At 42.1% G+C, this 25,573-nt stretch overlaps 1 protein-coding gene across 1 annotated transcript in view; it reads left to right on the top strand.

Moving 5' to 3' along the window:
• Positions 1–19,095: 19,095 nt before the first annotated feature.
• zeb1b (zinc finger E-box binding homeobox 1b) overlaps positions 19,096–25,573 on the top strand; it is a 68,431-nt gene continuing 61,953 nt past the window's right edge. Inside the window, exon 1 of the mRNA XM_047349703.1 lies at positions 19,096–19,254. Within this exon, the coding sequence (XP_047205659.1) occupies positions 19,197–19,254 (58 nt within the window). The 5' untranslated portion in view covers positions 19,096–19,196. The remainder of the gene's footprint in view (positions 19,255–25,573) is intronic.

Genomic DNA, 25,573 nt, shown 5'->3' with positions numbered 1-25,573 from the left:
TTTTACAGCAAAATGTGCTAATGCTAATAATTTAAACCTGCAACTTCCACCATGTTTCCTATGTCTGGCATCCAACTCTCACGTAGAAACAGAACACAACATAAGCCAATGTGAAGAGGCAGTCGTATGTTGCATTAATCTCAAATAGGAGCTCAGATCTAGAAATTACATCACATTTAAATTGAGCACATTCTAGTCCAAACTAACTACCATTAGTAACATTAGCCAATTAAAACATTTTTTTCTGAATTCAGATTTAAACAGTAAAGGTACAGGGGTTGGACAATGAAACTGAAACACCTGTCATTTTAGTGTGGGAGGTTTCATGGCTAAATTGGACCAGCCTGGTAGCCAGTCTTCATTGATTGCACATTGCACCAGTAAGAGCAGAGTGTGAAGGTTCAATTAGCAGGGTAAGAGCACAGTTTTGCTCAAAATATTGAAATACACACAACATTATGGGTGACATACCAGAGTTCAAAAGAGGACAAATTGTTGGTGCACGTCTTGCTAGCGCATCTGTGACCAAGACAGCAAGTCTTTGTGATGTATCAAGAGCCACGGTATCCAGGGTAATGTCAGCATACCACCAAGAAGGACGAACCACATCCAACAGGATTAACTGTGGATGCAAGAGGAAGCTGTCTGAAAGGAATGTTCGGGTGCTAACCCGGATTGTATCCAAAAAACATAAAACCACGGCTGCCCAAATCCCGTCAGAATTAAATGTGCACCTCAACTCTCCTGTTTCCACCAGAACTGTCTGTCGGGAACTCCACAGGGTCAATATACACCTTTGGTCACTCATGCCAATGCCAAACGTCGGTTTCAATGGTGCAAGGAGCACAAATCTTGGGCTGTGGACAATGTGAAACATGTATTGTTCTCTGATGAGTCCACCTTTACTGTTTTCCCCACATCCGGGAGAGTTACGGTGTGGAGAAGCCCCAAAGAAGCGTACCACCCAGACTGTTGCATGCCCAAATTGAAGCATGGGGTGGATCAGTGATGGTTTGGGCTGCCATATCATGGCATTCTCTTGGCCCAATACTTGTGCTAGATGGGCCAAGGACTGCCAAGGAGTACCGAACCATTCTTGAGGACCTTGTGCATCCAATGGTTCAAACATTGTATCCTGAAGGCGGTGTCGTGTATCAGGATGACAATGCACCAATACACACAGCAAGACTGGTGAAAGATTGGTTTGATGAACATGAAAGTGAAGTTGAACATCTCCCATGGCCTGCACAGTCACCAGATCTAAATATTATTGAGCCACTTTGGGGTGTTTTGGAGGAGCGAGTCAGGAAACGTTTTCCTCCACCAGTTTCACGTAGTGACCTGGCCACTATCCTGCAAGAAGAATGGCTTAAAATCCCTCTGACCACTGTGCAGGACTTGGATATGTCATTCCCAAGACAAATTGACGCTGTTTGGCCGCAAAAGGATGCCCTACATACTAATAAATTATTGTGGTCTAAAACCAGGTGTTTCAGTTTCATTGTCCAACCCCTGTACATTCTCACTGTAACCCCTTTCGGATCATAGTTCCACCATAATCATGTAACCACGAACCCCACATTAAAGATTACTGTTCTGTCGTATCAAATGAGGGCACGGGCTGTGTAACGATTCATATCATCCAGCAGTGGTTGCAGATCCAGAAGGGCATAGCCTATGTATTACTTTATGATTAATCTGCATAACACTTGGGATTTACTCTCAGGGAAAAGGTCTGAGCCCTGAGCTCTGTGTTGTGTTCTACTTACATTCTATCGAAATTCATTCAGTGCTTTAAATACAAGAAAAGTTGTTGTGTATTATTAATGATATTAACTTCAGATCCCCCCATATTTTACCACATTCCGAAAGTGCAACAGCCATTATGAATCTGAACTAGGGGTTAACTAGAGATATCCAACTTTTCTGGAAGGAATTTCAACTTCAGGGTGAATTCTATCTCATTTCTCTGACTTGGAACCTGAGAATTCTGAGAGTGCACCATTAACCATCAGGCAAATCTAAGCAATTTTCTGGGCATTCAATATAACAAGAGCTCCATAAAATTGGCCTATAGCTTGAATAATCTTTTTTGTGTTGTCAGTCATGTGTTAACCATTTGTCTATTTTGCCCAATATATGTTTTTGAAAAGAAGTAAATATATACCAAAATAACTTGATAATCCTGGATGGACAAATGTTCTGACCATGCTCCCTGTTTGCACAACTGAGTTCGGCCATAAGCAGCAGCGGCGTGGTGCAGGAAACGATGGTTTCGCTGTGAAAACAGAAGAAACAAGAAAGGAAAGCTAAGCAAAAGTAGCAGAAGTTTTTTGGTCAAATTTCCAGAGATTAAAGTTTTTTGCACAAATGACCACTGACAACACAAGCTCTGATTAAATCATCTTTTTGCTATTAAGAGCTAACTAGAGTTGGCTTTGCTAAAAACATCAGTGGAAGGATTATAGGCCAATGTTGTCATGAATCTTAGGGGTTGGCTTTTGTATTTTGTGATTTTGCTCTGTACTTCAAGTCTTTTAAGACACTTAGATCTTAGTTTCTGTTTTATTTTTGTAGCCAGGCTTTTGATATGTAACGGGTTCTACTTCTTGTTTTCTTTGTGACATTGTTTCCTACACTCTAAAAAGGGAATGCAGCTCCAACTTAAATGAATTCCTTCAGTTGGTAACAAGTAATTGAATTAAGTTCATCCAACTTAAATTATTTAATTTAGAATTTATCAAGTTAACCCACTGTAGATAATAGAAGTTGGATAAGCATAATTTAATTACTTGTTACCAACTGAAGCAATTCATTTAAGTTGGAGCTGCATTCTCTTTTATTCTCTTTATAATGCCTCATTGATTTTCCTTTGTACAAGTGCTTTTCTGTATTTGTGTTTATATACTCCAGCTGTTGCCATTCAGTAGCCCATCCCACCTGCTTCTTGATTGAGCAAATAATGCTTCGGTTCTCCCCAGATCCTTGCTAGTTCCTGCAACCTAGCCTGATTTCCACCCCGGGTCCTCCCTGTGGTGTATGCTCTCTTGGTCTTCTGTTGGATTTGGGTTTTCTGCTCATCTAGACTTGGTTTTTGAAAGTTTTGTTTTCCTTATTAACTTTTTTTTTTTACCATGATCCTGCCTCCTCTCTGCATTTGGGTCCTCATCCCAATAAGAACATGACAGATGTATAATAAACCAGCTCTTCAAAGCAGAAGTCCATAATTAAAACCTTCCAAGTCATATTCATATATTCAGAATATCATTTTACTTATTTACTTCAGATTTCTTAAATTTCATTCTACAAAGGATAAATGCCACTACTTTTACTTATTCCAACTCGAAATTCTGTCGGAAAGTTGGTTTTTGGAGTGGACCTTAAATGTAGACAGGCAGGCAGGAGCAGGTCAGTGAGTAAAAAAGAGGTTTATTAAATAACAAAAAAGGAAAACTCACAGCGGGTGGGAGGTAGCAGATGCAGGCATGAACATGGACAGCCATGTCAAGGGCAAACAGTCGAAGACATGGACAGGTATGGCATGGCATGGCATGGCATGGCATGGCATGAACAAACAGTATGTGTCATGTAGTAGTGAGGAGTAGACAGAGCAGCGGAGTATATATGGAGCATGGCAAAGGTGAAACAGTGAGACTGATTGGTATCAAGCAGGTGGACCAAATGAAACTGATTATGGTGGCAGTGGCTGAGAAAAGAAACAAAACACATATACAAGGACACAATCTAACAAAATGAACAGCAAAATGTCTTGCAGACATAATAGAACAAAAAATACACCATGAACAGAATACAAGAATAAGTAAGAAACTAAACCTAATTCAGTTAACTGATAAAGCACCAACTGGAGAACATCAACAATTAGGATCAAGACCCAAAACACAACTCAAACATCTACAAATCATGACACATTTTTCTTCTTCCTATCCAAAATGAACATAGCTCTAATCTTGCCACACCCTCAGTGGCTGTGTGCAGGATTCTGTCTGTGCTCTGTTTCTCTCCTCCTACAGGGTGTGACTGACAGGTGCAGCTGCACAAGTGCTTCTCATTGAGCCCAATCAGCAGGGGCTTCATAAGGAGCTGGAACCTAGAGGGACGTCAGCCTGTTGTTGCTACCAGCGTGATATGATCATTCTGGTGACCGTGTCCTGGGTTCCTTAACTCTGCTCTCTGTGTCATGCTCAAGCGAGTTACAGGAACGACTCCCTGCCTCGAGAGCCCTGCATCTCTGAGAATACCTCATGGGGAAAACCATACCTCTGCTCAACTGCCTGTCCACCCTCCAACGCTGTGTGCTCTGCTGAGACACAAATAAGCAGGAAACCCCCAAAACCACCAAGCCACTTCTCCTGCCAAACTCAGCCGCTGTGGGAAAGAGGTCCCTCCTCCAATGAACCATCATGCACCATCAACAGTAAGCTGACCACTCTCCTCTCCTTTAGTCTCTCCATAACCTCCACCCAACAAACAGTAACATCTCTCCTCCTCAGTGCCAGTCTAGATCCATCCGGCAGATCCAGTCCATATTCAACCTTGCTTTGACCATAATGACAAAAAGAATGTTTGGAGGAGTCAAGATGAAGCCTTCAGTGAGCAGTTTTACTGCCAGTTAAACTGGTGCATTGCAAAAAGTGGGTTGAATAATTAAAATTATTTCAGCTGAAGTTCAATTCTTCAGCTTCCCCTGAAATCAGCAGCGACTGTTTTGAAACTCGGATACAACTGAGTTCCCACAGGACAATGACCTCAAACGCACATAGCACGCAAACATGTAGCTGCTGGAATGGTCCCGACCTCCAAAATGTTAAAATTGTACTGTCATTTCTTAAAAGCCAGGTCTTTCCGGGGGAAGCAACCAGTTGTGATAAGACGAATGCTCAGGTCTCAAGCCACAGTTATGCCACAAGCTTGATGGTGGCTACAAAAAGTGTGCAGTTGACATAAATCTTACTAGGGGGCATTAAACCAAATATTAGGGAGGAATTCAATTCAAAAATACTTTATTAATCCCAAAGGGAAATTAAATGTTGTTGTAGCTCATTATGAAGATTTCTTCAAACAGCCATTGAAGGTGCTGATGGTTGTGGGCAGGAAGGATCTCCTGTAGCGCATCGTCTTACAGCAGATCTGAAGAAGCCTCTGACTGAAGACACTCTGTTGTTATAGGACAGTCTCATGAAGAGGATGCTCAGGGTTCTCCATAATGTTCTTCATTTTATGAAGAATACGTCTTTCCACAATGATCTCCAGAGGTTCCAGAGGAGTCCCCAGAACAGAGCCAGCCTTCTTTATCAGCTTGTTGAGTCTGATGCTGCTTCCCCAGCAGATGATGGCAGAAGAGATCACACTCTCCACAACAGACTTATAGAAGATATGCAGCATCTTGCTGCAAACACCAAAGGACCTAAGCTTCCTCAAGAAGTACAGTCTGCTCTGTCCCTTCTTGTAGACGGCTTCACAGTTGCATCTCCACTCTAGTCTGTTGTCCAGGTGAACACCGAGGTATTTATACTCCTCCACCACCTCCACTTCTTCTCCCATGATAGAAATAGTTTTTGACTTATTCCTGTTTCTCTTAAAATCTACAATCATCTCCTTTGTTTTAGTCATGTTCAAAATGAGATGATTGTTTCCACAACATGCCACAAAGCAGTCCACCAGCTCGCTGTACTCAGCTTCTTGTCCATCTCTGATCCACCCCATGACTGCAGAATCATCCGAGTATTTCTGCAGATGACAGGAGTCTGTCTTGTACTGGAAGTCTGAGGTGTACAGAGTGAAAAGGAATGGTGAGAGTACCGTCCCCTGTGGTGCTCCTGTACTGCTGACTACCTGGTTCGACTCACAACCCTTCAGTCTCACAAACTTTGGTCTGTTTGTCAGGTAGTCTTTGATCCAGGAGATTGTTGAGGCCTCCACCTGAGTCTTCTGGAGTTTCTGACAAAGCAAATCAGGTTGGATTGTATTAAATGCACTGGAGAAATCAAAGAACATGATCCTCACAGTGCTGCTGGCTTTGTCCAGATGACAGTGGGTTTGTTGAAGCAGGTGTATGTATGTATTTAAGAGTTTATGTGTAATTTTGACCATTCGAATGTATAAAATCCACAAATTATTTGATGCTATGTACCTAGTTCTTGTATTTAAAATCCATTGAAGTTATTTGTCATATTGTTCCCATATCAGTTACTAAAAAATGGTTCAAATGCAAAATCAAAAGTGCATATTTATGTTGATTCGTGTCAACAAACAGAGTTCGTAAACTGCTGTAGCAGTGTTGTATGTCACTGATGTTCAGGACTTTAGTTAATTTGTTCCAAACCAGTGGAAATCCACTAAGAGAAATCAATAAAAAAAACATCTCAGATTTTCCTGTTAGTTGGATGGAAACATGGCAAAGTGAAGAAGTCCTGCCAATTTAATACCCACAGAGGCAACTAGATGATTTCTTTTTTTAATGTCTCGTTTATTTATTGTGACAACTTTAACATTAATGTATTTTGCAGCTTCTCCAGTGGCTATAAAAATGAAATAAATCATAAAACAAATAATGGGGCTTTAAAGAAAACAGCCAAGACTGAACACAAACGGCATCTGTTTCTCCTCAGATTTCGCAGTGTGCCAGTCTGAGCAGTTTGACAGGAAGTGCTTCCAAATAAATGCCAGTTCCTAAAGCGGTCTGTCAACTCCACCTAATAGACAGATGTCTGTTAAACTAAGATCAGGCTAAATCAAAAATACTTGCAGCCTCCTCACCTCATGTTTGAGCTTGATATATGTGGGAACTGGTAGATCCTTTCAAACTATGGTCTACAAAACATGTGTTTGCCACGTCAGCTTGGTTAACAAGATCATCTTATCGCTGCTGTACTCTACACTTCAGCCTTATTAAATCACCACAGGCAGCTTGAAGATGTTGGAGAAGACAAGTCCAAGAATAACACCCTCAGAGACTAACCTTGACGTCTTCGCAGAGTACGGACTCTGTTCCAGCCACAAGGACAAACGAGCAGTAAAATGCAACAGGAGCTCCAATGAATACAGTATAAATTTAAACTGGGCTTTCCAGAGAGCCACTGTCTGCCTCTGACAACCACAGGACAGACTGGAGCAAGTCCGTCTGCAGTGCTGAGAGGTTGTTCATGTGTGTGTGCACGCATTTAACACACGCACGCACACACATATCCATAGCCAGAACAAGTATATACCTTGGCCTGCCATGTCGACAGGCAGTGATACACTCACCTACAGGACAGAAAGCTCTGTGCCCAAACCCACCCACTCCTGAGGAATCATGGTAGTGTTTGGCTTTGTCTCCATTATAATCGTCAGTGCTGATCCTCCCCTGAGGGGGGCTATTGGATCCTGATTGGTGGCTCACCACAAAATAAGGGGAAAGGCAAGCAAAAAGGGACATTTGTATTACTTCCTTCTGTTTTTATTGAATATGTTTCTATTAGGAATATTTCTAACCCATATCAAATAACACATTGTTTCAATGGATCAATGTCCATAAGCTTTACAATGCATTTCATTTTGTAATAGCAATACAGTCCCTTATAAAAGCATTCACATCCTTTTTACATTTGGCATGTTATAACCAAAAACTTGAAGTCTGCATTTAATTGGGTTTTTATTTGATACAGCAGCACAAGAAAAATTATACTTTGTTTTAATAGTTTTACAAAATAAAATCTGAAAAGTGTGGAATGCATTTGTGTTCAGTCTGGAAAATAAGTACCTTGTAGAACCAGCTTTGTAACAGCTATACGTCTTTTGGGTATATTTCCATCAGGTTTCTACATGTAGAGATTGACATATTTACACAGTTTAACCAGGGTGCCACAGTCCAGTTGTGGAGATCTACTCCCAGACTCCTAGATGCATACCTAAATTCCCTCATCATCATGTCAGTCATCTCTGCATGGGCCTGGTCATGAGCCATTCATTTGATTTAGTTGTGGGGCATCCAAAAGTTGCAGGACAGAAATGGTGACTATAAAGCAGGGCTAAGAGATATCACTGGATCTGCCCAACGCCAGAATATGGTCGAATGAGACAATAATAGGCTGATCAGTTAACACAAAAAAGTGTATCAGTCCATAGGTTCGCCACCCCACCAGGCTCCAGTCCAACCCTACTGTTAAATAACCTAACGCTGCTTTAAACGTCTACACAGCTTTCTCTCTGACCTGTCAGCTTAATCTTCATGATGCTGTTTGTTCTCTGATCTTCTCCAACAAACCTCCGAGGCCTTTACAGAAAACCTGGATTTATGATGATTAATTAACACACAGTCTATTTACTAATTAGGTGACCTCTGAGGAGATTTGGTTGTGCTGGAGTTTATTTAGGGGTAACAGAGTAAAGTGGGTTGAAACCAAATTCACACCACAGTTTCTTATATTTTTGCATGTAAAAAAATGTTTACCTTATACAATTTTAAGTATCCAAAGTATACAGTAGTTTCTCATTTCAGGGGGAAATGTGCCCTGTGACTATTTGAGGGACCCTTTGTTTAAGGAGAAATCTAAAAACAGTGGAAAATGTCTGAGCAGTGTTTTTATTGTCCCGTTTTTGGAAATTCAGATGTTTTAGGAGTGGCTAACTGAGACCAACAGGTCAGCTACTTCCTGTCCTAAGGGGAAAAAAAGACGGAAGTGAGGGAAGAATATTGTGTCTTTAGACTGATGTCCAGTCCCCAAAACATTGCATTGTTGGGATTCAGAGTCTGGCAACTTGCATTCAGTTACAGCTGAATACTTGAGCTGATATTTACTTTAGCAGTGTTCCCCATGGGGCTGGCCTGACCTCAGGAGACCGCCCAGAGAAAACTCTCAGGCTCAGGGATGTGTTTATTTGCAGCAGCAAGCCAGATTGTTGTGGAGTTGGTGATGGGTGGGAAGGGGGGCTCTAACTGTTTTTTTTATACCAGACTGTGCTTGTTCCCCCTGCTCTCTAAGGCTGAGATTGATCTTTTCTCATCACCACAGTATCAGTTGCACTGACAGAAGACCGTGTGCGTTTGTATCTTTTAGCCTGGCCTGGCTGCAGCTGAACAGACACGGCTGGGATACTGTTGTGTGTTGGGGGTTGGTTGGTTGGTCTGGCTGTGTGAAGAGGGGAGGAGGACCTCACATTTAGCTGCCGTCTCTTGGGAGAGATTAAGCAGTTCAGTCTTTGCAGAGTCTCTCTCCATCACTGCCACCGCCTGCTGCTCCTTCCTCTGAACTTTCTCTCTCGACCTTCTTTCTTTGCTCTTTCTGTTCCTCTCTTTCACTCTCGTTTCCCCTGCTTCTCCACTCGTTTGTTTTCCCTTCCATCCATCCGGCCTTCTTGTGACACCATTTGAGACTTCTCTAACTTCAGGACATCCAGCTGATTCTCTCAGCTTACAGCCCAGATGGCAAAGAGTTAGCAGCCCACACACCACCCCTTAGTGTCCCAGCCACATACCAGCCCCACTCTCGGATAGGTCGCTTCGGGTCAGGCCATCCCACTGAGCTGATCCCCCCCGATCCTGTGTGGAGCACCATAGAGCTCAACCACCACTCACATTAATCTCCTAAACGATCCCGGACCTAAGAGGATCAATACTCATTTTCAGGGAGCAGCATGATCCCTTAATGTAGTGGAGGATGGCTATTCACCCCTCACTTTTTATCCCCTCCCGTCCTACTCTTCTTTGTTTTGACTCCCAATTGGAAGAGCAAAAGTCAACCGTTCATTTCATTTCTTGGCCCACTTTAGTTAAAACAATATCTGGCTTTTATTACAGATGTCATTACTCAGGTGAATAGCACCTCTGCAGCTGGACTCGTGATAAAAATGGCCTCCATCTTCATTAGCCAAGGCATTTGTTTTAGTGTAAAGTGGCTGGTTTTACACAATCCGATCCATGTCTTGTAATTGCCCCCTGTGTGCCCCCATTTATCCGGATGAGGGAGGTGTCACAGGGCACCGATGTGAACCATAACTAGCTCCATGTTGTTAACTTTTGTTGCACCAATAAAAGCACACATACCAGTTTTACTCTAGTTAGTTTGAGCCAAATCAGAGGTAGCTTCAGTTTTTAGTTTTAGCTGCTTCAGCAATATGTATACCCAATAAGCTTTCTCACTTTACAACCACAAATTTCAGTTAATTTCATTTGGATTTTATGTGACAAACCAACATGAATCGGTGCATAATTCTGAGGTAGAATGGAAATGATAAATGGTTTTCAGATTTTTCTTTAGAAATATAAACCTGAAAAGTATTCCGCCCGCTTTTTGGTGATACTTTTGAATAAAATCTAGCGTTGCATAGCAGTAGAGTGCGCGGCCACAGCTGTCCTGTTCCTATGCTGCATGTCTTTCCCTCTCTCCACCGCACTTCCTGTCTGCCTACTTAAAAAAAAGCAAAAATAAAAGCCACTAATGTCACAAAATAAATAAACAAAAAAACATATGCATAAATAAAGAAAATCTGATGCAACCAACTGCTTCCAGCAGTAAATTAGCAAAAAGAGTCCACCTGTGTGTCCTTAATCCCAGTATAAATCTAACTGTTTTGTGAAGGCTTCAGACATGTAAAACATGTGGAAGAAGGTGCACTGGTAAGATGAGACTAAAACTGAATGTTTTGACCTACAAACAAAATGCTTTGTTAAACAGAAAACCACAGATCACCCTGAAAACACAATCTCCATGGTGAAACATGGTGGTTGCAGTGTCATGCTGTGGGAATGCCTTTTTTTCCTGCAGGGACAGGGTAATTGGTCGGTGAATGGATACAAGCCAATCCTGGAGGTAAACCTGTTATCAGCTGTAACAGACTTGAGAATGAGGTGGAGGATCACTTTCCCACTGGACATTACTAAACATACAGCCAGAGCTACAATAGAATGGTTTAATTCAAAACATATTCATGTGCTACAATGGGTCCAGTCAAAGTCCAGAGCTAAATCCATTTGAGAATCTGTCAAGAGTTATACTGCTCCTCTGACTAAGCTCGAGCCGTCTGAAGAGTGGGCCACAGCTTCAGTCTCCAGATGTTCCACATACGTTCTGCAAAGTATTGACTCAGGGAGGTGAATACAAACACACGCCACACCTTTAATATTTTTATTGTAAAGTAAAGTCTGAAACCATATATTGTTCCCTTTCACAACTATGCATTTTCTGTTGGTCCATCACATAAACTCTAGTTGGTCACTGAAGTTGGTGGCTTTAAAGTGACAAATGTTAAAGGTTCAAGCATTTGAATACCTGTGAATCACTGTCTTTTTTTCCAGGCTATAAAATGACTTCATGTTAATAGCGCTTTGATTCAAGGAAAATGGGAAAGATGCTTGTTTTCACTAGATGACAAGCATCCCATTTTTTCCAGGCTCTGTGTGCAGGGGAAAGCAGCGCTCCAACCACACGGTTAGCTGGGCATCTCATCATTGATCTTTGCTGATGCTCGCTGTTTCCTGGGCCTTCTCTTTTTTTCATCAGCAAAGTTGCAGACCAAGAGAGCTGGGCTCCTTCCCCACCCTCTCCATGTCTAGCAGGCAGGCTGCACTGGTGGGAGAGGCCACCTGGAGCAAGTTTGGATGTGTTGTTTATGGTAAAGCTATTACTCTCTGCCTGGGCAGCCTGCCCTGAGAGCTGAAGCGCTCTACTGCTACTGAATTATTCACCCAGGAGATCAGCCATCCTCTGTATACAAGCTGTCACATGTAGCTGAATGATAAGCTGATTGTCCAGCAATGAGGACTTTGTTGTATTATCTCTGTAAATATTAAATTTATATAAAGCTGACGTCTTTGTCATGAGGGATGATGTGAGTTCTTCTATCATGAAGATAATCCAAATATTTCTGCACAAAAAATCACTTCTGCTCATTTCTTTCTGTCATTGTGAAGTGAAAGCACTTCCACTTTCATTCAGTTCAAACCTTTTAGCTGCTGTATAATGAGACCATCTGATCATCAGAGAAATACAAACTACAGTGCTGAGGAAATGTATTTCCCCCTCACAGATTTTCTGCATTGCTATAGATCGTCAACAAAAAGCAGTTTTTAAATTATTTTATTAATTAAAGCTAAAAAGCTATGCAACCCAATCTGACCCCGTGTGAAAACTAATTGCCCCTTAAGTCTAACTAACTGGTTGTGCCATCATTGGCACCAACAACTGCTATCAAGTGTTTGCAATATGTGTTAATGAGTCTTTCACATCGCTGTGGAGGAACCTTTCCCCACCCCTTTTTGCAGAATTGTCTTAATTAGAGGATGTTCAAGTATCTGCACTTTGACTAGGACACTCCAAGGCTTCATTTTGCTTTTTTTATTGAGCCATTCAGACGTGGACTTAAAGGTGTGCTTCAGATCATTGATTATTGCTGCACATTATCCTTCAGGATTTTCCACCAGAGAGCAGAATTCATAGCTCCATCTATGACAGCAAGGTCCCGACACAGCATAGAAGCCCCAGATCATCATGCCACCACCACCATCATGTTTGACTGCCAGTTTGATGATGTTTTTTTTCCAATGCTGTGTTAGTTTCACATCAGAAATAATAGGTTGCGCACCATCCAAAAGGTTCCACCTTTCTCTTGTCATTCCACAAACTATTTGGCCAAAAAGACTTGGGGATCATGGGCTGCACGGTGGCGCAATTGGTAGCACTGTTGCCTTGCAGCAAGAAGGTCCTGGGTTTGCTTGGGTTCTCACAGGGTACTCCGGCTTCCTCCCACAGTCCAAAGACATCTCTGTTAGGTAAATTGGTCTCTCTAAATTACCCTTAGGTGTATGAATGAGTGTGTGCATGGTTGTTTGTGTGTTGCCCTGTGATGGACTGGCCACCTGTCCAGGGTGTACCCCGCCTCTTGCCCATAGACTGCTGGAGATAGGCACCAACTATGGAAGAAGAGGTATAGATGTTTTCTGTGAAAGGTTTATGTTCTTTTTTCAGCTGTGGCTTAGGCCTTGGAACTCTCCCAAGGAGGCCATTTTTTTCCCCCAGTCTCTTTCTTATTGTTGAATCATGAACTCTGACCTTAACTGAAGTAAGTGAGGCCTGCAGTGCTTTAGAGGTTGTTCTGGGTTCTTTTGTGACTTACTGAATGAGCCGCTGATGCGCTTTTGGAGTGATTTTGTTAGGCCAGCCACCCCCGAGAAGGTTGTCCACTGTTTCATGCTTTCTCCATCTGTGGATAATGGCTCTTACTGTGGCTTGCTGGAGTCCAAAAGCCTTAGAAATGGCTTTGCAACCCTTATAAGAAAGATAGATGTCCATGACTGCTTCTAATCTGTTCTCGATTTTCTTTAGATCAGCGTTGGGCAGGAATTTGGCCTGGGCATGGCTACTGAATTTTAAACTGAATAAATTGTGGTTAATTCCAGTTAAATCAATTAAAACAATCATTTGTAAATTGCATTTCTGTATTTATTCAAGTCATCTCTGTCTAATATTAAAATTAGTTTAATTATCTGAAACATTTAAGTAGGTCAGAAAAGCAAAAACAGAAGAAATCTGTGAGGGGTACGTATTTTGATGGCACTGTTTGATAAGCAACAAAACATGAGGTACTACTCTGTATCAATATTTATTGCAAACAATTTAGGCAAAAAATACAAAGTCAGTATGTGAAAAACTACAGTATGTGCACAGCATGAAGAACCACTTTTAACAGCAGTGAGTCAATTATTGATTTTCTGTATGATCCACTCAGGTTCAAATCATTTTTTTCAATCTTTAACGTTGTTTCTGTTCCATAACGTTTGCAGCAATTTCATGCACATCTTTGTTTGGTTATAACCACATTTGAATCAAACTTTGGATTTTGGACCCCTGCAATATCTTGATTTATTTGATTTATATACAGAAGAGTTCATGGTTGGCTCAATGACTGTAAAGTGCACAAGTTCTGTGAGTGCAAGACAAGCCCACATTATTATCCATCCACTACCGTACTTCACAATGGTGGAGGGATGCTGTATAACAAGCAAGAGAAGAGGTAAGTTATGTTTGAGCAGTTGTACTACATAGCCAAGAGTATTGGGTCACACAATCAAATCAATGAATACTACAAACCCTCTAACCCCCAATGAAAACTGTAAAAGCTGCCCTTTTACTGAGATGATTTTTCCTGTTGTTTGGAGCATAGAGTTGCACAGCTACGTCCCTCCCCCACTTGTTGCTGTGCACTGTTGGTCAACTTGCTGAAATAAAGGCACCTACACTTTTCCCTGCTTAAAAGAAAATTTTATTTGGCTGTTTGGAAATACTTCTGTCCATGAAAACCATGGACATTCATGGTGTTGAAACCTTTAGGTTATTATCATGAGAATCTCAGACCGGCCATGACTAGGTCTAAGGCTATATATTGGTTTGTTGTTAATCTAAGCTAATATTAACCTATTTTAAAAAAGGTTATGGCTTGTAATTTCCACACTGAACTGAACATCTCACATAACGCATGTCCAGGCAGTGGAAGCCTCTAAATCATCTGCTTCTGGAATAGCTAAAGCTTAGCAGCAACTGTGACTCCTCTTTCCTTTTATTGCAAGTCATGGGACCTCCAGCATCATTTTCCTCTGCAGTGAGTTTATAAACTAAGTGCCCCCATCACCACAAGCTTCCAGAGGAATTCACCTCAGAACATGTGATCCCGGGTGTGTTCTTTTTCTCCACTGACACAGAGAACGCTGTGATAAGCGACCTGTATGTGCATGCGAAGGTATGAGTCTCATTGGACACAGTCTGAACCTGCGCTCACTCATCACGGTCCTCTTCACCGCCACGGCTGTGAGCGAGGCTTGGGATAACAGTGGGGTCTTTCTTCAGGAGGAGGATGGAAACAATGATGACAGTCTCATGACCTCTTCCTCCCTCACCACACATGAGATGCTGCCTTACTACCCCACTGTGCTTCACACGCACATACAAACACAAACAGGTTGCCAGGTTAGAGTGGAGGAGAAAATGCATATTATTTGGTAACTGGATAAACTATAATACTAACAGTTAATTATCAGTGAAGTATTAAGATAGAAAAAACTTCTTTATACCCAGAATAACAGTTTTTGATTAAAGAAAATCTACATTGGCATTCCAAAGCAGATATTTTGAATGCTTAGGGCCTTCTTGGTCAACCTTTAAAACTCACTGAATCATTTATATGTTTCAGTCTGAGCTAGGGAAACATTTTATTCACAATGTAACTGTTAGTAAAAATATACCATTTTAACATGAAATGCATTGTTTACTGAGAAAACAAAGAGAAAATCAAGGGACACAATATAGTAGGAAGGTTAATAGCACTACTATGGGAATAAATACTTTTCTGGCCAGACTTGGCTGCAAAATCAGTTAGGACACACTAGGAAACTAACCTGTTTTTATTTACATATTGTTACAAAAGGCATGTAAAAAATTCTTTGTCACCTTTTCAATAATCGATGTAAAAATCTTAATTGTTATTTACAGCAATCAATCCTTTCTTATAACTGCTCACCAGCTTTTTGCATGTTTCCACTAGTGTTTTGACAATTTCTCTTTGGTGATGAGCTCCAAGTCTCTGAGGCTGGAAGGCCTCCTTGCCAAAACCCTAATCTTTAGCACCCTCTCCATGATAATTAATTCAGGACTCTGGCTGGGCAAATCCATAATGTTGAAATTATTTTTCAACCTACATCCACCAGGGGTATAAATTATTTTGGATTAACTGTATTCCCTAACTTATTTTTATTTTCTGTGTGTCTAACTCAGAAACATCATAGTAGGCCATAGTATGGATAATACATTGTTACTTAAAGGCTTAGTTTGGATTTTTTGAAGTGATGTTCTGTAATGTTACTAATAGTTCCCTTATGTCATATCACTGAAAGGGAGTTGAAAATTAAAATAAATCCTTGGAGTGGTAGAACACTAATCTCTACTGACAGTTTTAGATGACCTCAAACTGAAAAGGTTCATGTCAGTGGAATAGAAACACTCTGTTTATGGATTTTATCAGTATGCAATTTCACAACAGACTTTTATTACATTTGTTGCTTTTTTGTTTAGCCAAAAAATGTCTGTGTTTTAAAACGGAATTATCTTGGTTGAGTCTGGCAGCTGGATCAATTCAACAGACCAGCTGATTGTGAGTCTGCTGTGAGTCGATCAACGACGAGACCTGGAAATCGCAGGAACATAACATTTTCGATGCCGCTGCACAACTGATAGTCTGACAAAAATCCAAAAATCTATCTGTTCTTGGTTAAACTGGAGTGGATTGACAAGTCACAACTGATCAGACTGATTGATCTCTTGATTAATCTCATTTTTACCAAATGGCAATATTTGGTTAAAATGACCTAATGCCTAAATGAACAAAATGCTGGCTCTGAACTCATCTGGTCTGGTGTGGGTTTGGCTACACTAGTTACATGTACCAGGACTGTTGCAGCTGATGTACAGGTCCTTCTCAAAATATTTGCATATTGTGATAAAGTTCATTATTTTCCATAATGTCATGATGAAAATTTAACATTCATATATTTTAGATTCATTGCACACTAACTGAAATATTTCAGGTCTTTTACTGTCTTAATACGGATGATTTTGGCATACAGCTCATGAAAACCCAAAATTCCTATCTCACAAAATTAGCATATTTCATCCGACCAATAAAAGAAAAGTGTTTTTAATACAAAAAACGTCAACCTTCAAATAATCATGTACAGTTATGCACTCAATACTTGGTCGGGAATCCTTTTGCAGAAATGACTGCTTCAATGCGGCGTGGCATGGAGGCAATCAGCCTGTGGCACTGCTGAGGTCTTATGGAGGCCCAGGATGCTTCGATAGCGGCCTTTAGCTCATCCAGAGTGTTGGGTCTTGAGTCTCTCAACGTTCTCTTCACAATATCCCACAGATTCTCTATGGGGTTCAGGTCAGGAGAGTTGGCAGGCCAATTGAGCACAGTGATACCATGGTCAGTAAACCATTTACCAGTGGTTTTGGCACTGTGAGCAGGTGCCAGGTCGTGCTGAAAAATGAAATCTTCATCTCCATAAAGCTGTTCAGCAGATGGAAGCATGAAGTGCTCCAAAATCTCCTGATAGCTAGCTGCATTGACCCTGCCCTTGATAAAACACAGTGGACCAACACCAGCAGTTGACACGGCAACCCAGACCATCACTGACTGTGGGTACTTGACACTGGACTTCTGGCATTTTGGCATTTCCTTCTCCCCAGTCTTCCTCCAGACTCTGGCACCTTGATTTCCGAATGACATGCAGAATTTGCTTTCATCCGAAAAAAGTACTTTGGACCACTGAGCAACAGTCCAGTGCTGCTTCTCTGTAGTCCAGGTCAGGCGCTTCTGCCGCTGTTTCTGGTTCAAAAGTGGCTTGACCTGGGGAATGCGGCACCTGTAGCCCATTTCCTGCACACGCCTGTGCACGGTGGCTCTGGATGTTTCTACTCCAGACTCAGTCCACTGCTTCCGCAGGTCCCCCAAGGTCTGGAATCGGCCCTTCTCCACAATCTTCCTCAGGGTCCGGTCACCTCTTCTCGTTGTGCAGCGTTTTCTGCCACACTTTTTCCTTCCCACAGACTTCCCACTGAGGTGCCTTGATACAGCACTCTGGGAACAGCCTATTCGTTCAGAAATGTCTTTCTGTGTCTTACCCTCTTGCTTGAGGGTGTCAATAGTGGCCTTCTGGACAGCAGTCAGGTCGGCAGTCTTACCCATGATTGGGGTTTTGAGTGATGAACCAGGCTGGGAGTTTTAAAGGCCTCAGGAATCTTTTGCAGGTGTTTAGATTTAACTCGTTGATCCAGATGATTAGGTTCATAGCTCGTTTGGAGACCCTTTTAATAATATGCTAATTTTGTGAGATAGGAATTTTGGGTTTTCATGAGCTGTATGCCAAAATCATCCGTATTAAGACAATAAAAGACCTGAAATATTTCAGTTAGTGTGCAATGAATCTAAAATATATGAATGTTAAATTTTCATCATTACATTATGGAAAATAATGAACTTTATCACAATATGCTAATATTTTGAGAAGGACCTGTAAGTTCTGGTTCAGCAACATGTTTTGCAACGAGGTGATATATGTGTATAATTGGTAAAAAGTGAAGGATATGAAAAAGGTGTGTTTGAATGTGTGGGTGTGTGTTTTTTTTTTTTTTTTTTACAACACCATAGCTCTTATTCCACAAGCTGAGTTTTATTCCTAAGGGAAACCATCTGTCAGACTGTATGAATATGCTTCAGAATCCTGGATGGTATATTTCGCTCATCCACCATAGAGTTTACTAAAACCAACAACCCGCCCTGAAACTCACTTATTTGTGTCAATCCTGGTCGTTTCCTTCCCAGCATCAGTCCCTTCTACCCACTGTGACATCATCAAGGACCTGCATGTTAATTATGCAGAAATAATAGTTGTTTTATAGCAGGCTATTTAAAAATGTTGTAGTTTGATATTCTGGATAGAAAATTCATTACATTTAATCCTGCTGCTTTTTTTTATGAAGTCATTCTGCTGTGGAACAGAAAATGTACATCTGGCTGTTTGAAAAAAATAAAACTAATGTACAAAATGAACAATTATCCCAGGTGGTATAAGTTTTAAAAAATGTAAAGCGTAATTGCCGAGCAAAACACATTCTGTGAAACAGTCAATTTAATTAATTGTTGGTTCACTAGTTATAAACAAAAAACAATTGTATTTGATGCAGATTGCCCAAAATGTGCAAAACAGATCAAACATGAAAAAAAATTAAAAGGGCTTTGGTGAAAGGTGGGCTTAACAGAGGCGAGACCCCAAATGATACAACTTTGGGCCGGCCGCGTTTGGCAGGTTGTTTTTTTCTTGTTACCAACAATTAATACCATATCAACCACTAGGTAGCGGAACTACACCTTTAAAATGACCGCCATAGTGTGTTTTATACATACAGGACGTTACTGAGAGCGAGGCAGGTAACAGAGTACACAGCAAGCCCTCTCCTCTCCCGCATTCAGCGTGTTTATGAGGAGGTACGAGAAGGTAATGCCGTAAAGCCATTTTGTCGTAAACCAGGTGCGGAGAAGAAGGGGAGGTAAAGGGAGAGAGGGAGGTGGTGGTGGAGGAGGAGGAGGGGGAGAAGGGTGAGAGAGGAGGTGACTCTCCGGCAGCATTTAGACACAACGAAAGGATCATGGCGGATGGCCCCAGGTGTAAGCGCAGAAAGCAGGCGAACCCGAGGAGGACCAACGGTGAGTAAAAACTACTTCCTACGTGGAGTTTTTCCTCTCCGGAGGCTCTTCTGTCTCCGGGTAATTTGGCCGAAAAGTTCAGTAGTGTGTGAGCGCTGTTTTTCTGACGCTGAAAGTGGTGGGAAGTAGCGGTGTGGTGTACCGTTATACCTGGGTCGCGACTCTCCCCTCCGCCTAGCGGTCTGCCGCGCTGGGGACCGTTATACGCGCACCTCACTGCGCTGGGAGCGCAGCTGCTCTTTCTGCTCACTATACTCTCATTTATTCATCAGAAAGCACATTTAACATCTGAACCCAGGGATCATTCATTGCTTTTAGCCGTGTTGTGTCGAGTTTAGAAGCCCACCGTAAAACTCGGACCTGTTTCTGAGGGGAAACGGAGTAACACGCGACCTGGTTGTTGCTCGGCTGATTATCTTAAAACAATTTGTGTGAAGAAACATTATTTTTAGTCAGGTGCTTGTTGGACGTGCTTTTGAAATTTGTTGTGCCGGAACAAATAGGAATACAACTGTTTGGTCTGTCCTTATTTTAGTCCACTCCGAGCAGGTAGAGTCTGTTGCTGAGCTACAAGGGGCGGACAAACTGCGTCGTTTCTACTTCTCATTCGGCTGCTTTAAATTACTTTAGCCCGTTCGACGACGCCACAGTTACGTTTTAAATACAAACAGAAAATAAACGTATTGTGTGTTGAAGTCCGTTTTGAGCGCTCACTGTTACCGTTCGCGTGCTTTTCTACTTGCATTGGCTCCGAAAAGTGTTTCATTCAGTGACTTTTCTTTGATTGTTTAAATGATAAAGTGAGGAGTGAAAGCTCAGCAGAAAACACGGACGGGGTGACCGGGGTTCTGGAGAGCGAGGGATATCTCACGCGCTGTTTGAGCGCAGCCCATATAAGGAGAGCGGATCCTCTCCTGTCGCGCGACGGGAATCCTGATTCTTGTAGGACCAGGGTCGCGAGCGAACCTTTCCACGCGCTCAGTTTTCCTTTTCTCGTTTCTGTCCTCGCTACAGTTTGCCGTTTTATCCGTGATGTGTTTACTGCGCTGATCTTAAAGGTGTGAAAATGGTGGAGTCTCTAAATATTTGTATGACACATAGGCTGAATATTAAAATGCGTTGCTGTAAACGTCACGTATTATCTGTATTATCCATGAATTTATGTTTACGGAGCAAGTCGTTTTGTCGCGCTAACATGCGGTGTTTCACTTTGTTTCTGTCCCCCATGGGCTGGCCTGTAACGCCGGGTGTAACTCACAGGAACTGAGGCAACGCAGCTGTTTCGGTGCTGTTTCACTCACTGTGAGCCCATGTTGCTATAACAGTAGTCCGTGGGTAGGGAAAAAATGCGACCGCGTGGTGTTGTGTGTTGCGGGCTTGGCTGTCCTGGGAGTTTTCTGTGGACAGCAGAAGAAGAAGAATCAGGAATGTTTTTCTGCTCTTTTTTTTTTTAACTTCTTTCTTGTCATATTTGATTATTTCTTTTCTCGTTTAATGGGGTGGAATCTTTTGCTTTAAAGCTCAGCTGTCTTTTGTGCATCTTGTTCTTTGAAGGAAGGGAGTCTTTTTTATTTTTTATTTTTATATCTTTATTGCCCCTCCTTTAAGTTAACTCTGTTTTTATTAAACCTTTTATAATAATGACAGCTCTATTGATATGCAAAGTCCTCCTTTTGACCAAACAGATGCCTTTTCCTGTTGCTTTGCCTTTTTTTTTTTTTTTTTGCTTCAAAGAGCTGTTAGGACTTCCCCCCTCCTCTGTGAGGACTGACAATCTGTCATGTAGATCAACTTCCCTGCATTTAAGTGAAATGAAAGGGTTCTGGATCTTGTAGTCTTTTCGTTAATTTTTAAACATTTAGTTTTAAATGAGCTTGTGCCACCAGTCTGAGCCCTGCTCCCTACGGGCAGTGACTCAGCCAGGTTCCTGGCTGGCGAAGGGGGAGTGGAGGTGGCTGAGATCAAGGTGAGCTCAATTGCTGGACTGTAAACAGAGACGTGTTAACAGCCTGTAGGACGACAGGTGTTTCCAGTCGCCTTAGCCCCCCGACCTCCATGGGGACCAGCAGCCATCCTCTGCGATGGTAATTTAACGCAGCGATTTGGGAATAGAGGAATGCACCGGGTATTAACATTCTTGCAAAAATAAACAGGGCAGGGATGCTGGGGTGGCTTTGGTTTATATGCTCTGGAGAGATTTCTCCGCATTTTATGCAACCAGGTGCAGGGTTCTAACACAATATGCAAAAGTATGGAGTTTGATTTTTTCTTTAAATGTATTTTACAGATCTGGATCTGGAAAAGAAAACAACTTTTCCCATCCTATTTTCTAAACATTGTATCCATCCATCCATCCATCTTCCTTACCTTCTGTGGTCTTTGAAGGTTCCTAATATAAATCCTGATCACGATAAAACAAATATTTGTCATACATTCATAATGAGGTTCCAGATTGATGCTTTATCAAATGACTAACAGGGAAATGAGAACTCTGAGAATTCGAGTCAGGAAAAGTATGGAATATTGTGGAAAACATAAAAGTAGATCCCCATACTAAATTCAGCTGACAAATCAATACGTTAAGCATTGATGTGTGCAGATCAACTTATGTGTTTACCACTGTTGACCATTTGTGGACCAGCATCTATTGTAGTGGATTTTTTACCTCCATGTCTTTCCTGTATTGGACAAATTATGGAGTTTTGACAGGAAGCCATAGCGGACGAGGTGCTGGTTGGGACTGGTTCTGTAGCCCCCCCATCCACACACACACGCCTACTCCTGCCTTCCAAAAGACATCTGTTTACATTTAAGGGGTCCGCCCCTGTTGTGTGAGGAGTTTGGCTCAGGAGGACATTTTTCATTTATCTCTCAGCTTTTTAGCAGCTTCCTCAGTGAGCTTCATCTGAAAGTACCAAGTAAGAAGAAAATCCCCCACAATGCCTCAGCGCTCACTTCGTCTCTTTCCTCGGTCTCCCCCTTCCAGAGCTTGGGCTTTATTTTGGAGAATAGCGAGGGGTGGTGGGCAGGGAGGGAAGGTTGAGACACAGTAGCTAAGGGGGGGAGGAGGGGTTGTCTGATTGCCCCCTGACCTGGGCACCCATGCGTTCTTAGAGTATGACTTCACTTTCCCCCCTCTGTGCCATTGTGTGGCTTCCAGCATGTCCAATTGTGTTTGTGTTTAAGTCTGTTCAGTGACAGGGGGAGAGATGGGGAGGAGGGGGATTCCCTCCCTCCATCTATCCTTCTCCTCCACTCTGACCCCTCCTCTCTTCAACTAGGAGCTCCATGTTCCCTGCAGAAGAACAGTGGCTGGGAAGGAAGGGAGGGGGAGATACAACAGGTGACAAGCGTCTGCTCTGGCAGATGCAACGTATGACATGCAACTCATTGTATCTCACAGTCCAAATTATCCACAAATACTAGTTGCTTTTTCATGTTTTTCCACACTTCCAACCAATGAAGTTTGGAAAACATCTTTCCTCGTCAAACTCTGTGATGTACGAGTAGACCAGCATCTCTGTTGAGGCAGCTTAATGATTAGCTACTCCCACAGAGGAGGAGAGCATTAGCCTATAAAAAGGTGCTCTCCCTTCATAAAGAGGGAGTTTTAAACCCCGAGTCAGTTTCAGTAACCCCCTTAACTGCGCTCGGATGTGCTTTATTGGGGTTTGTGTGGCTGAATGGCTAAATGAACCATTGTGAGTTGGGGCTTTGGCGAGGGGGAGCCTGAGGAGAAAGAGCCTAGTTACCTTTGCAGTTCGCCTGCTCTACCTCATACACTTTGAGCGGCTGAAGAAAAGGACCATTCAGCGGGCCCGGCATGGGGAGGGAGAGCCCTTTTCACACTCAGCTTGTGGGAAACTTCTCCACCACTCTGTGCACGCCATTTGCATATGACCCATTCTTTTTGCAAAGGTCCCTGTGAGGGTGGAATCTGTGGAACGTTTGCAGAATTTTTTTAATCCTTCTCTCACGCAGCCTCCAGGCCTCTTGAGGGCTTGCATTGCAGCACTCAGTGTGACTGTAGCCCACACCTGAATATCAACACAGTACCATCCGTGTGCTGCCCCTGTCCTCTGTACAGTGCCTTGCAAAAGCGTTTTTGAGCACAATCTTCAGTGGATTTTATGTGATAGACCAACACAAATTGCAGTTATGATACATTTCTTAGAAAAGTCTGGTGAAAAAACTAATGTCCATTTGTTTTCATCCCCCAGTGAGTCAATAGTTTTTACATCTACATTCTGGTAGAAGTAAAGCAGCAGGACTTTTTCTCAGTCCTAAAGCATCTGAAGAGCTATTTTCAAGTCTTGCCAAATCATATTCTAAATTGGATTTAGAGGTGTGGACTTTGACTAGACAATTCAAACAGATGAAAATGTTGTGGTCTATACCAGGGCCTTGCAACCAGAGACTCCAGAGCTCCATGTTGCTCTTTGGCCCCTCCCCTGTGGATCTAATAAAACTAAAAAAGAAATGATTAATTATAAAGGTAGTAGGAGAGGGTGGCTCCAGCAGTTCTTCTGTATGTTTTATGCAATATCTGCATATCTACAACAGTTCACCAATCCTACCAGGCTTTTGAAAGTAATTTAGATGTTTTTTAGCTTTAAACTCTTTCTTTATATTTTTGAGTGGGCTATCTCTCTTTCTTCACTTTCCATATTTATGGAAAGTTCTTACTTAGCTGGCTTCTTTCTATAAAAGGATTTTTTTAACTTGTTGGATGATTCAATTTTTCCTGACGTCGTAAAAATTGAAATTTTAGTTAAATTTGCTTAGCTTTCAAAATAAAACATTTCATTTAGTACATATCTATTAAATCTATCTTGTTTTACAGCTCTACTTTGTTGCAGCAGGGAACAAAAGTATCTCTTTGAATACCATTGCATTGCAGCTCTGGGTGTGTGATTATTGAGGTTGTCTTGCTGGAAGGTGAACCTCTGCCCTGGTCTCAGGTCTTAACAGTTTCCTTTCCCAGAATTGCTCTGTATTTATACCGCATTCAAGTTGTCTTGGACGTGAGAGCTCAGAGCAGGGATTGATGTCACACTGAGGTGAGTTCATTCTGGTTGTAAGTCAGAAAACAGTCAGATTTACTACTGGCCTACAGGCCGACAACAGTAGATTTCTCTCCATTTTATGCGTTGAATCACAAAGGGAACATGTTCACTACTAGATATTTTACAGAACTACACATGCTTTTAAATGAGACACAGACCTTTAGAGGTGAAAATACTGACAGCTTTTACTGCATTCTGTATGTCCACACAATCTCTGCGTTGCTTGGGAAGGTATGACTTTCCAAGGTGAAATTCTAACCTCAGTGAGCGCTCTTGTTGTTTTTCCTGATTGGAAACCCGGAAGATCCAACCTCCATGTACAAAGAGAGCACAGCATTTGCTCCATCTATCTTCTTATAAACTCTGATCCTCTGCTGTCCCTGCTAAAGAAAAGCATCCCCACACCATGATGTTACCACCACCATGCTACACTGCTGAGTGGTATGTTCAGTGTAATGTGCAGTTAGTATTCCACCATAGATAGTGTTTTGCATGTAGTTCAGTTGCGGTCCCACCTGACCGGGGAAGTTTTTTTTAAACATTTGCTGTTTTTCCGGTGTTCTCCACGTAGCTGGTAGGAAACTGCAAACAGGATGCCATGTACCGTTCTTTCAACTAAGCCTTTCTTCTCACCACTCTTCTGTTATGGCCAGGGTTGTGGAGAGCAGAACTAAAAGTTGTGTTGTGTGTAGATTCTTCCACATGAGCTGCGCACCTCTGCAGCTCCTCCAGAGTTACAGTGGGACTAAACTTCGTCACAGCGTTCTCTCTGACCTGTCGGCTGTGTTCCTTCCTCGTCAGGATACTGTTTGTTTTCTAATGTTCTCTAACCTTCTGAACCTCTGAAGCCTTCACAGAACAGCTGGATTCATCCTGAGATGAAGTCACACACAAGTGGACTTTGTTTACTAATTACTAAATACACACAAGCCACACTTAAAACCATGTTTCCTAAGAAACATTTAGCATGGCACTTTATTTTCACTCAGCTGCTTGTGAGACCTGGTGTGCTGTGTTTAATAAAAGGTTTCACGTTCAATTTAGCACATTCTTAGCTAGCACCATGATGCAGCAGGTCGTCCTGGAAGCTGTCACTCATCCTGTCTCAAAGGACAGAGACATCCTAGGCTTAGGGCAGAAGGATGGGGTTAAGGGTTACTCTGTGGTAGTACAGGGGGGAGGCTATTGTGGTTTCAGGGTTGCATCTGCTCTCTGGACTGCACAAAGACCTAACCGTTGCACTGACGCTAAAT

The sequence above is a fragment of the Girardinichthys multiradiatus genome, chromosome 21 (assembly GCF_021462225.1).
Source record: "Girardinichthys multiradiatus isolate DD_20200921_A chromosome 21, DD_fGirMul_XY1, whole genome shotgun sequence".
Lineage (NCBI taxonomy): Eukaryota > Metazoa > Chordata > Actinopteri > Cyprinodontiformes > Goodeidae > Girardinichthys > Girardinichthys multiradiatus.
This window is presented reverse-complemented; position numbering and strand designations above follow the sequence as displayed.